This window comes from Kwoniella pini, chromosome 1, assembly GCF_000512605.2.
Source record: "Kwoniella pini CBS 10737 chromosome 1, complete sequence".
NCBI classification, from domain to species: domain Eukaryota; kingdom Fungi; phylum Basidiomycota; class Tremellomycetes; order Tremellales; family Cryptococcaceae; genus Kwoniella; species Kwoniella pini.
In genome coordinates, this window is record NC_091716.1 from 354,419 (window position 1) to 367,382 (window position 12,964).

Consider the following 12,964-nt stretch of genomic DNA (forward strand, 5'->3'; position numbering starts at 1 on the left):
CTTGTTGCTTTTACAATTTAATCTTCTTTTGGAGCAATAAAAATACTTCCACCTGTATCATTTCGTCTAGGTTCAGCAGCAACTTGCCATTTTACTTGTTCTTCTTTAGAATTTGAATTTGAATTTGAATTTGAATCATAATCAAATTTAATTAAAACAGGTAAACTTTGATTTTTTTCAATCCATTTAATATTATGACCTTTTTTTTTTAATTCAATTTCTTGTTCTTTTATAAATCCTTTAATTAAAATATTTTGATGAATTGAAGATTTTTCTAAAATTGTATAATTTGGTAAAATTTGATTATGTAATCTATTTAATTTTAAATAATCTATTGCATTAAAATTATTTAATTTATATTTTAATAAATTTCTAACAATTTGTATATTTGTTGAAATTATTGTAGAACTTCCTGCTGATCCACCTGAAGCAAAAGGTTTTTTATTTTTTTTATAATTTATAATATAAGGACAACTTGAACTTAATGGTCTTTTACCTCCAATAACTAAAAACAAATTTTCGTAAATTTAAAATTAATTCCATTAATTAATCCTTTTTTTTTAAAAAAAAAAATGAAAATGACTTACCATAATTTGCAATTTGAGGTTCATATCCTGTTCCATTAGGTCTACCTTTTATTGAAAAATCATCCATTGAATCATTTAAAATAAATCCAAAATTTGGAACCATTATACGTGAACCCCAACCTAATCCTACTGTTGTTGTAATTGAAATTACCATTCCATTAGAATCTGCTACTGTTATATTTGAAGTTCCATTATCATTTACAATTTCAACTCTGAATTTTGAATTAGCAAATCATCCTCAACTACAAAGCTAAAACTTACTTTGGGGGTTTATAATAATCTGGTGGATGAGTTTGATCTGTAATTAATTTTGATCTTTCTTTAATGGATTCCGGTTGAAGCCAAGAAAGTTGTATTTCTTTTAAACCGGGAACGAAATTGGGATCACCTAATAATGTTCTTTGACCATATGCCAACTAGTTGAAATTGAAGATTAGCTGATTCAGGTCATATGAATTTACTTATAGAATCATCCGAGTCAACAGTGTACTTACTCGCAGGGCTTCGGTCAATATATGTAAATCTTCTATACTACCTTCTCCTTTATGTTCAAATTGATCCAACATCCCTAAAGCAGATAAAAAAATAGCTCCAGATGCAGGAGCAGGTACAGACCATATTGTATAATCTTCTAAATCAATTGATATCGGTTCGTTCCATTCAACTGTATAATCTTTTCCCCGAAAATATCAGCTAAATCCCACTCTTAAACATTTGACTAACTTTTCAAATCGTCAAGAGTCATTAATCCTCCTTTTTCATTAACGATTTTTACTATTGCTTGAGCGATTTCACCATTATAAAACACTTCACTTCCTTCTTTAGCCAATTTTTTCAAAGTCTTTGCATATTCAGGTCTTCTCCATAAATAACCAAGTGGTATAGCTTGATTATCAATAAATAATGAAGAAAAAGAAGGATCATTTTCCATCCATGAACCTTTTAAATTAGTTGATCCAGGTGGATTACATGCGGCAGTTATAAACTATAATAAAGCTCGGTTATCAGTTTCTCTTTGTTCTATTGGGGAAAGATATTTGATTACTTACATTATGTAAATCCTGTTTAACTTCAAAACCATTTTCTGCTAATTCAATAGAAGGTTTAAATAAATTTTCCCAAGGTAATTTACCATAATTTTTATGTAATTCTTCAAGACCTTTTATTTCACCTGGTACAGCTACTGAAGATCCACCTATTGAAGTAGAAATATTTGGATCTTTATAGAATTCTGAATCGGCTTTTCCCTTTTATCCTCAAAATCGTTACTTTTTCTGATTTATGAAAGAAGAAAAATTAAACTTACAGGAGCAGTATGTCTAAAATTTAAAGATTTATATTCACCTTGAATTGTACGTAAAATTGCAAATCCACCACCACCTAAATCAGAATGATATGGACATAAAGTATTGATAGCTATTATAGTTGCTATTACAGCATCTACTGCATTTCCTCCGGCTGAAATGATTTGTGTACCGATTTCACTTGCTCGTGTATCTTCGCTCGTTACTGCACCGGAGAGGACCATCGTATATACATGAAGAGCTTGGGAGAGAGAATACGAGACAAGATTGCTTGATACAGATTACGAGTCAACACCTCAAGGCCATCTCAGTACTTCAATTCGCTTGCCCACATACGGAGTACCTGGTCGGATGACTCTCGATACCTATGAGACATGGACTATCGGATTAACCCGAACCGACTTCGACTTTCAGGCACTGAGCCTGACCACGTGGCACAGAGATAATTACGATGTCATCACTTTTCACTTCAAACATTCAGCTGCCATCTCAACCTTTGTGTTTTTATCATTCTGCAACAATTTTGAATGCTACTTTAATGAGAGTGTAACCGACTTGAACATCACTAACCCGGGATCGCTCCAACTATAATCTGAGACGCAATGTCTTCGCTTGTTTCAACATTTATCACTCACATCTCACAGTGCTTCGTTACCGCCTCAGCAGAAAATCTCCTCACCTCGATACCATTAACAGCTGAACATCCCTTCTTCGGCCCGCTGCGGCAAGCCTTGTCCACTGTATGTCGGTCTGGTAACGCTTCCACAGCCGAACACTGATAACCCGTCTGTAGGTATCCGAGAGCAGTATAAGTTCATCAAGCGTAACTCAACAATTAGGATTTATAGGAAATGACATTAAAGATAATTTGGCAACTTTCATCAGTGCTATCTTGAAAAATGTACAAGGTATACCTAGCTCAACTTCGGTTGATGAAGCGTACTCAAGCTTCAGCAGCCTGTCAAGTGTCTACAAGTGAGCTTAAATGGTTTTCTGCATCTTGCGTTTCAGCTGATATCCTGTTTAGCGAAGCGAATAAGTTATACGCCATGACCAATAATGATGGACAACAGATACATGCATTCATGAATCCTCTTATGGTGATTCTAGCGAAGAGTCTTGTCAAGGTTTCAAACCACGTGAGTAAGAGAGATGTTCACTCATAAATAACTCTCACCCGTCTCACTGGCCGACTGAACTAACATCGAACCTAGGCCGCCTTACTCTCAACTTTACCTTTGCGACACCCGAAATCATCTAGATCGATCAGAGATTCCACTCGACAAGTGATTGAACGGTCGTTACAAATATCGAATACTACTACGAGCGAATCAGATTGGAATGCGAATAGCAATCAACAATATCTAGTAGGAGATATCATTTGGGATCTGAGTATTATTTTGTTCAGGATATATGCTGAGGTGAGCGTCTTTTCTTTCGATTTTCCTGCACTTGAGCGTACCAACAAGAACAAATGATTGCTCCTCGCTTGTCGATACGGATTGAGTATATACACCCCCACTGATCACTGTCTATTACTGTCATAGCGTAAACTTCATTCTCAATCCGCCGAACTATCACGTACACTCGAATCACTTTCACCTCATGAGAATAAACGTTTAACAGCTAGAGGTCAGAACATAACATCCACAACAATCTGTCAGAGTTACTATTGGAGAGGAAGAATACGTTTGGTTTTACTTGATTTCAGACAGGCGAAATATTGGTTAGATAAAGCTTGGGGTATGGTACCGAAAGATCAACAAGGATGGAAACAACGGAGGTGAGCTTAGTTGTGGTCATTTTCACAAATCCAGCTGATGAGTGATAGATCAATCATAATACGTCTTATCGCTGTTAAGATACTACTTGGTCGAATACCTAATGAAAACACATTGAGCGAATACAATTTACCAGAGTTTTTACCCCTTATTCATGCATATAAAACTGGGAATATACCATTATGGCGTAAAACGTTGGATAATAATCGAGATTGGTTCAGAAAAAGATCAATATGGTTAATATTATACGAAAGAGGTGAAATTTTATTATGGAGAAACCTATTTAGGCAAACGTAAGCGCATTTTTAATGTTTCAACATGTTACAAGCTGAAGATATACACATTAGGTTAAAATTTTATCATCAATTTGATTCATCTTTACCTAAAAATAAATGTCCAACTTGGATATTCATATCAGCTGTTCATAAAACATTTTTAAATACAGGTGAAATTGAAGATGGTTCAATTGAATTAGAAGATATAATTTGTATAATTTCAAGTTTAATTGATCATGTAAATTTTAATTTTCATTCTTTTAATCTTTAATCATTTTAAAAAGTGAAATTTTTGCTAATTTCTTTTTGTTGGAAATAGGGTTTAATACGTGGTTTTTTATCTTATTCACATCGTCAATTAATTATGAAACCTACTCAAAATGGTTTAGGTTGTTTTCCAAAAATATCGGATGTTGAACCTAGAAAAATTCAATTAGCAGGACAAACTTAAAAATGATAAATCTTGACTTCTTTTGAAATGTCATATTCATTCTTATCATAATTCGTCATTTCTATAATTTAACCTCATGTTGTATAATATCATCAATCTTTGTGCCTTAATATATATTTAACTCAAATGCATATGCAATGTATTTTCAAATTACTCAATATGCCCAAATGAACTATAATATGAGTTGTGTGTTTTAAATATGTCTTACGCATCCTATAAGTGATTTAAAGTCAATTTGCCAGGTATGAAATCAAATACCCCTTCAACCTTCTAGTGATCTATCCAGTAGCCGATTTTTTCTCTTCTTCAGGTTCATTTTCAACTTGATCTTGAACTTGATTTTCTACCTTTGGAATAGCTTGTTGATCCTGTTTCGTTGGATTAAGCTTATTTTCGACCTCAACTTCTGAACCTAAAGGAAAAGAAACACACCTGTCAATTACCAATTCCTATATGTTTAAAAGCTCACCGCCTTCCTAATAATTTTTCAAGCCAACCTATTGCTCCTCCTACAGCAGAAGCTACTTTACCTCCTACACCTGCTGAACCATCTTCTTTCTCATAAGGATCTATAGTTTCCCTCTTTGTTGAATTTGGTTCGGTGTAGGAAGTAAAAGTAGATTTGGCTTTGGGAGTATAAGGTTTTTCGAAATTGTGATTTGATTTATACTCACTTGATGAAGGAGATGTAAATGTTATATTGGTAGGTCTACCTTCTACGTCATCTGCGTAAGCTTGTAATATCTTCTTTTGATTTGGTGAGAGTGATCTAGTAGTCTTTATTAGCGGTTTGCACTGTGCAAAAATATCTCTTACAAATGCTCACCTCGGTATTTGAATTTTCCAACCAACAATTAAATCACCTCTTTCATTTCTTCCTCTTGTAGAATAAACACTCTTTACACCTCGTCCTTTTAATACAGCTTCTTCACCATTTTGTGTTCCTCCTTTCACTTTAACATCTACTTCACCTTCTAAAGTTGGTATTCTAATTATACCTCCAAGTAAAGCAACATGTAAAGGTACTTTTGCATCATGATAAATATTTGTTCCTTGTCTTCTAAATACATTTGAAGGTTTAACTGAAACTCTAACTAATAAATCACCAGGTGGTCCAGAAGATGAAAGTGGCATATCACCTTGATTAGGTATTCTAATTAACATTCCATCTTCAACTCCTGCAGGAATTTCAACATCAATTGATTTTTTTTCTTTAATTTTACCTACTCCATCACATTCACCACATCTTGATCCTCTTGGAATAGTTTCTCCTGCACCTCCACATGCTTGACATGTAGAAGCCATATACATTCCTTGAACTTGAAAAGTTTGTTGTCCTGTACCTCTACAAGTTGAACATTGTTTTTTCTTTTCACCAGCTTTTAATCCACTACCTGAACAAGGTTTACAATCTACAACAGGAGTTATAGTTATTTTCTTTGCTGATCCAGTACAAGCTTCTAAAAAATTTAAAGAAATTGAAGCCTCTAAATCATCACCTCTAACAGGCCTTGATCTTGCTCCTCCTCCTCCACCACCACCAAATGGTGAACCACCTTGACGTGCTCCAGCCCCAAAAGCGGATCCGAATAATTGTTCAAATAAATCTGCATTACCACCTGGACCTCCAAATCCTCCACCAAATCCTTGAAATCCTCCAAACCCACCCGCACCACTTGCGAAACCGTTTGGATCAAATCCTTCTTGAGTCGAAGCTGAGCCATATCGATCATATGCTTGTCGCTTGCTGTCATCGGATAGGATCTGCAGGGTGGGAATGATGTGTGAGCATTAATATCCTCTTCGGTTGAAGTTGGTTTACTCACATCGTAGGCGCTCTGAATCTCGTGAAACTTTTCCTTGGCTCCTTCTTCCTTACTTGAATCAGGATGCCATTTCTTTGCAAGCTGTTAAGATAGGTCAAATTGAGTCAGCCAAAGTGCCGTGCCGTTCGGTGTTAAATCGAGATGACTAACCTGATAGTATGACTTCTTGATGTCCGAAGCAGAAGCATCTTTCTTTACACCTAGAACGTCGTATGGATTCTTTGCTGAAGCACGATGAACAGGTGTAGAATGAAATGATTTCTAACGGCGTCAAGCTTATCAGCTATATCCAAATATTGTAACTACCGTGAGTCTGACAGCTGAGCTCACCTTTCCTTCAGCTACATGCGGCGATCTCCCTCTGATCGTACTATAGCATTGAGCAGATAATCTCGGACTAGCAGCTCTTCTATGCGATTTCGGTGCGGTCAAAGGTGGAGGAGGAAGTGTCGAAGAACTTGCCACTGCTTGTTGCGAGAATGGCAGAGTACTAAAAGCTCTAGTTGGGATTCTAGGAGGCATATTGGCGGGGAGGCTATAAGCCAGAAAGATAGGGAAGGTATCAGTAAATATTACACGATCCAACAGTCTAAGGTGATGAATTATCTTGTTTCATATGAAATTTCAACAAGATTACTGGCTCTAACTTTTTGACTGGAAAACTAGAAATCTCTCGAACACCCGAACAGGCGAATAGGCGGTCAGAGCCGCTCATAAGGATTTGCGGAATCAAATTGAACCTGGGATGTGATAAATGGGTTAAACAATTAAAGCTAAGGGATGATAGGTTAGTCATTATTTACGTACATTCTTTGTTATTGCTGATCACCTCCACTAAAGCTAATCAACCCAAAAACGCATTCAAACGATCATTATAGATTAGTTATGACTCTTTGCTTGTATGTACGTGTTCAACATAAAATCAACTCGATGGGGAGGACATCCCCATGGTTGCACATCGGTCCTAATCTTACTCCATGACAATCAGTCGTAATCTTCGGTTGACTTCACAAGTACCGATGACAGATTTAAATCCCCCATCTTCATCTTCTTCCTTTGATTCATCAATCAAACGACAACTTTCTTCTCTCTCTGAAGACGAGACACCCAACAAAAGAGTATACGCCGGTTCAGCCATGACTGATATTCGTCCCGCCAACCACTTGACCCCCTCGAGGGGCCAAACCGACGGCGAAGAAAGCGAAGAAGAGATGGTGGTGGTCAGAAAAGACAAAGGAAAGGGTAAGATGAAAATGGTATATTTGCCCGAATTACCGGAAGAAGTCTGGACAAGGATCTTCGAGATCTACTACGAGGATGATACCAGTCGTACGTGCTTTTCTTATCCACTCTAAGAGGTCCTACTCGATATCACCGCCCCTTTGCCCTGCGTCACTTGGCGGTACTCGCGTGTACGCATAAGCCGTGACTCCTCTATCAGAGCTAATCCTCGTACATGAACATTAGAGTGGCATAGCACCGGCGTTCTCAAAAGTGGCCTTACACCAGTCCTCCTTTCAAGAGATCACGCTCGAATCGCTTTACCAGTTCTTTATCGTCATCCTTATTTGGGCTACAAGGCTATCGACCCATTCCTCGTTGCTATCATCACTCCATCGAGGTATACTGAGCTTCCGCTCGGCCAGTACATCAAGCATCTGACTATCCGAGCATCACCCATGATTCCTTCCAGTACCCCCATAGTATCCCTCAGTACTGAATCAGTCCGTCATACAGTCCACCCATCCTTCCGCATCCTACTGCGCGCTCTACCGGAATTGACGTCATTCACATTAAAGGATACCTTGCTTTTACATGCAGAAGACGTCTCGCTCCTATTTGCAGGTTTGGAATCAATCAAACCCATAAAAGCAAGGTTAGAATTCCGCCTGTGGAATTTGTACGATTCACCCTACGGGCAAGATATCATCAGTGCGACTCATGGCGGAGCGTACGCTTCATCCGGATACGGCAAGAGATCAATTATAGCCAATCCAGTCACTCCGGCAGAAAATACACACCCGGATGTAGAATTCTCAGTGCAGAAAGCCTGGCGTGACGCCATGTACCAAAGAGAAGAATTTGATGTCCCATCTGGGTGGACAAACACAAGTATGCCGACGAGATTTAATGTCCCTACCCCGACACCTCTCGGGCCTGGCCACTTCTTCAACCCAGCGCTCATTCCGCCGATTCCGCCGATGAGCTTCAATTCCGGCCAGCCTACCAGCCAGGGCGATGCCACAGTAAATCTGTTCCCGTTATCAACAATCGCCGCGGACCCTAGCAACGCGAGTCTAGGCGATGGATGGAATCCTGCGGCGCAGTTTCGACGTCCTCGGCTCGATGGTTGGGAAGACTTTGGCTGGGGGCAAGACCATTTCGGCAACATGAGACGCAGAGCTGACCGCTCACATGCCGGTGTTGCTAATCTACTTCGAACTCCGAATGATGTTACCGTCGCCCTGACAAGCAGCTCGGGTGCTAACTCGACTTCGCTTTCAGAGCATTTAGATGGAGATGAAGACTATGAGGAGACCTACAGGTTATTTCGTCAAGGCCGAGCGAGAGGTTACTCCACTGAGAGCTCCGACCGAGGCTCGGGTTCAGGTTCAAGCGTGGATGCTGTTGCTGGGACCGATCGAACAGACCAGACAATAACGATGACCGCTCAAACCCCTTCTACTAGCGAAAGCGAGAATCATTGGGATACGTCTGTCCGAAATCATAGAGACGATGCCTTCCACCGGAATGGCTCCGTTTTCCTTGCACCGACCTCTTCCGGCTTGACGCCACTGTCTGTTCCTCAACCTCAATCCTCGTGCGTAAGGACATATCCCCGAAATGCCATTCATACCGCAGTGTCAACGATGAGTCTTAATGAGGTGAATTCGGTCCGTCCTTTACTTCGACGACTTGTCGTAGACTGCTGGACGCCAAGATTACAAGCGCTGTCCATCGTCGCCTTGGACCCACTAGCAAGCTTGCTAGTCAGATCGCCCACATTAGATTTCTGGCCGCAAATTCCTATTCCTCATACCCGAGTACACCTCCCGATGTCCATGGATCCTTTAGTAATCTTCAAGGATACCAAGCAAGTCGCACGAGATGAAATTAGACGAAGGGCGGGACAAGGTCGTTTGGGAAATAACAATGGTAACGGTACCGATCCAAATCCGATGCCCTTGGGAAACATAGGAAGCATACTTTCGGCGACTACTCCCAATGGTACGTCAATTGCTGATATCGCACATCAACTAACTCAACTAGCGCATGCAGAAAATGAAGGTCATAAAATCGTTGGGGGAGATGGAATGGGTAATAGACTGATCCATGAAAAAGTCAAACTTTTCGAAATTGAGATCAATTCGATCGAGGAGATGCAAAACGAAGTATGGATCAGACATGGGGATCAGCTTCCATCACAACTCTGTAGGATTCTGGCTGGGCAGAATGATTGGAGGGAGGTCAACTCTGGTGAGTGATTCTGCTTTTTGAGTCTTATGAGTCCGGAATACTTATCATCAACTTGTAGGCGACTTCAACGATACTTACTCTCCACCATACTCCGAATTTACACCACCCGACTCACCAGCTACCTCGGATTATGATTCGCCGGCATTTAGCTTCGTGTCCTCAGACGAGGACCATGATTCCAACGCTGGAGATGAATCTGAAGGGGCCACTGGGAATATTACCTATGACAAAGGTGAAGCTGAGGAGCAAGCTCTTAGGATCAAAGCAAGGGAGGCTAGGAGAAGTGAATAGTTTGACGAAATCGCCCGGGTAGATGTATAAGGCCATATCTGATGAGCGCATAGATTTTGGAGACTTGAAGTGTATATACGTATTGTAGCGTTACGAGTGATCCCTACGTCTTTGTTGTATGTCCTCTAAAGTATGAATGTTGTTTACGAGCTACGGTAAATTTCTGTCGGTTTTGACCGAGATAAAGGAGATTATTTCGGCCAACTAGGTCATTCCCCTTTTTGGGGGTTAATCATCGGATCGGCGAACTAAACATTTGATTCAGTCTGTCGGCAGTAACTCTTGCTTGTCCATAGTCATATCATTATCACCATCAGCGATGTTGTCCATAGTTAATTCGACGAACTTCTAAGCATCTGAGCGATCGTTTGTGTAGCATCTAACTCCCTTCAATCTAATTTTCGAAACAACTAGATTCTTCATCGATTCTTCATAATTCAACTTTGGGAAAAGAAAACCTAATAAAGCATACAAAATGAACGATTTATCATCTTTTCCATTATTGAAACGAATAATAGGATATGCAAAAGAATTTCCTAATTCAAAAGCAATAATTGATTCACCAAAATTAAAAACAATTACATATTTTGAATTATTATCAGATATTTCAAAATTATCAAAAATAATCTCATCAATATTGAAGAATATGAAAAAAGAAAATGAAAATGAAGAAGAAGAAGAAGAAATAAGAATTATAATATTATGTGAAAAAGGATATTTAGTTCCTTTAAGTATGTTATCAATTTGGATAAATAATGGAATTTCTATACCTATTTTACCTTCTTTACCTTTACCTGAACAAAGTTATATGACAATTAATTCAGAAACTTCATTAATTATTTGTGATTCAAAAAATAAATTAAGAGCTGAAGAATTAATTAAACAAGTTGAAAAAGAAGGTAAAAAATGTGAAATAAAACAAATTGATTTAGAAAATGTTAGAAATTTTAAAGATGATATAATTGATTTAGAAGGATTGAAAGATTTAGATGGAGATAAAAGAGCTATGATGCTTTTTACAAGTGGAACTGTGAGTTCGATCATTTGATTGCATTTCTGCTGGAGCTATTATGCTCAGCTATATAGTATATTGCTAAATTCACTTACATGAAACAGACTGGTAGACCTAAAGGTGTAGTTACTCGTCATTCAGCTTTAGCTGCTCAAGTTTCAGCAGTAGCAGAAGCTTGGAAATGGTCTCAAAGTGTGAGTCAAGGAACATTTGATGTAGAATTACTCCCTCAAGGGAAAAGCTGAAACAGAACTCATAGGATCACCTATTACATGTACTTCCATTAAATCATTTACATGGGATTGTTGTCGCTTTATTACCCACTTTATGGTCAGGTGCAACTGTAGAATTATGGGAGAAATTCGATGGTCCAGCTGTAAGTCCTAAAGGCTATCTTGATAGCCTCTTTCCTTTCATAGAAGGAAGAATTCGCTGATTGACTCCACTTTAAATTCTCAGATTTGGAAAAGATGGATACCTGAAGATAACCAAGATCCCATAACCATGTTTTTCGGTGTTCCGACTGTTTACTGTAAGTACATCATCAATAAGAACGATATGCTTCTGATCGCTGATGATTCTGTTGCATGTTGGATAAAAGCCCGTCTCATTGCAGCACATTCTGGACTCTCCCCTGAACTACAAAAAACAGCCTCTAAAGCATCTTCGAATCTCCGTCTTCAAGTATCTGGATCAGCACCGTTACCTGAAAGCGTCAAGAAGACTTGGGAACAACCTGGTGGAGTTGGAGGTGGACAAATATTATTAGAGAGATACGGTATGACTGAAACTGGAATTATCGCTGGAACGGGATGGGAAGTTGAAAAGAGGATAAAAGTTAGTCGCATCCTTTTTGCACTGCCATATTCGAATTCAATGAGATTGAGGTAGACGTAAGGGTAAATTCTGATAAAATCGTTTTAACTCTAGGGTCACGTTGGATTCCCTCTAAAAGGCGTTGAGATTCGATTATGGGATGAAGAATCCGGTAAAGTCATTACAGATCGAGAAATATCAGGAGAAGTTCAAGTACGAGGACCACCTATAACGAAAGAGTGAGTGTTTCACAAGTGATGATTATCTTCATATGGAAATTTAGAGCTGATTGATTGATGTAGATATTGGAGATTACCTGAAGTTACTGAAAAAGAATTTCAAGATGGATGGTTCAAGACTGGTGATGTCGGAATATATTCTTCTGAATTCGGTGCAGAAGGTCAATTAAGAATATTAGGTAGAAATTCAACAGATATAATCAAATCAGGCGGTGAAAAAATAAGTGCAATTGAAATTGAAAGAGCTATTTTAGAATTAGAAGGTATGAAAGATTGTGCAGTTGTTGGTGTTGATGATGAAGAATGGGGTCAAGTTGTGAGTTAAGAACAATTTTTTAGTCCCAACTTTTATCAATTTCATAATCGATAACCATACCGTTTCGCTGATATCTTACATTCAATTGTAGGTCTCAGTATGTCTAGTAACATCTAGATCATCAGTAACCGTGACAGATCTTCGATCGGAATTAAGAAATATTATTGCCCCTTATAAATTACCTAAAAAATTGAAAATCTATGATGGAGAAATACCTAGAAATGTAAGTCATTCTATTGTCCCTATATCGTTCATCCGAACGAAATGCTGAATTGATCATACAGAATATGGGTAAAGTGAATAAGAAGAAATTGGTTTTGGAAGCTTTCCCTCCTGCATGATTGGCCTTCGGATAAAAATTGCATATTCCGTTTCATATCATGCAAATTTACAATATCTTCGGACTGAAACCGATACAAATCGAATTTAACATGATTCTAATTTGATAACGCTTAGTCTGCTTGCGATTTCGTCGGACTGGGGACACCAACGGAATAGGAACCGTGAACTACGGAAGAAGGTAGAGACAAAGGAAGAGTCATTTAGATATCATGGATTTTTGAAAATGTTTTATCGATATCCATCTTTT

At 38.5% G+C, this 12,964-nt stretch overlaps 5 protein-coding genes across 5 annotated transcripts; 3 read left to right on the forward strand and 2 right to left on the reverse strand.

Moving 5' to 3' along the window:
• Positions 1 to 17: 17 nt before the first annotated feature.
• On the reverse strand, positions 18 to 2,115 carry I206_100145 (gamma-glutamyltransferase; the record flags this gene model as incomplete). The annotated part of the gene is made up of 7 exons (XM_019152956.1): positions 18 to 505; positions 588 to 799; positions 849 to 1,003; positions 1,082 to 1,260; positions 1,311 to 1,572; positions 1,637 to 1,834; positions 1,894 to 2,115. 7 exons carry the CDS (start codon positions 2,113 to 2,115, stop codon positions 18 to 20), a joined length of 1,716 nt encoding a protein of 571 aa, XP_019015094.1.
• Positions 2,116 to 2,493: 378 nt separating this feature from the next.
• Positions 2,494 to 4,398, forward strand: I206_100146 (uncharacterized protein; the record flags this gene model as incomplete). Its single annotated transcript, XM_019152955.1, has 8 exons — positions 2,494 to 2,631; positions 2,685 to 2,866; positions 2,919 to 3,030; positions 3,106 to 3,312; positions 3,439 to 3,674; positions 3,723 to 3,965; positions 4,020 to 4,185; positions 4,267 to 4,398. 8 exons carry the CDS (start codon positions 2,494 to 2,496, stop codon positions 4,396 to 4,398), a joined length of 1,416 nt encoding a protein of 471 aa, XP_019015093.1.
• Positions 4,399 to 4,863: 465 nt separating this feature from the next.
• I206_100147 (chaperone DnaJ) lies at positions 4,864 to 6,746 on the reverse strand (the record flags this gene model as incomplete). The annotated part of the gene is made up of 5 exons (XM_019152954.2): positions 4,864 to 5,167; positions 5,225 to 6,162; positions 6,225 to 6,305; positions 6,375 to 6,485; positions 6,555 to 6,746. The coding sequence occupies 5 exons, from the start codon at positions 6,744 to 6,746 to the stop codon at positions 4,864 to 4,866; spliced, it is 1,626 nt and encodes a 541-aa protein (XP_019015092.2).
• A 497-nt stretch (positions 6,747 to 7,243) lies between these two features.
• I206_100148 (uncharacterized protein) lies at positions 7,244 to 9,992 on the forward strand (the record flags this gene model as incomplete). The annotated part of the gene is made up of 3 exons (XM_019152953.1): positions 7,244 to 7,553; positions 7,692 to 9,701; positions 9,760 to 9,992. The coding sequence occupies 3 exons, from the start codon at positions 7,244 to 7,246 to the stop codon at positions 9,990 to 9,992; spliced, it is 2,553 nt and encodes an 850-aa protein (XP_019015091.1).
• A 475-nt stretch (positions 9,993 to 10,467) lies between these two features.
• I206_100149 (uncharacterized protein) lies at positions 10,468 to 12,716 on the forward strand (the record flags this gene model as incomplete). The annotated part of the gene is made up of 9 exons (XM_019152952.1): positions 10,468 to 11,022; positions 11,109 to 11,198; positions 11,264 to 11,380; positions 11,464 to 11,536; positions 11,606 to 11,841; positions 11,935 to 12,059; positions 12,123 to 12,375; positions 12,467 to 12,598; positions 12,660 to 12,716. 9 exons carry the CDS (start codon positions 10,468 to 10,470, stop codon positions 12,714 to 12,716), a joined length of 1,638 nt encoding a protein of 545 aa, XP_019015090.1.
• Positions 12,717 to 12,964: the final 248 nt, after the last annotated feature.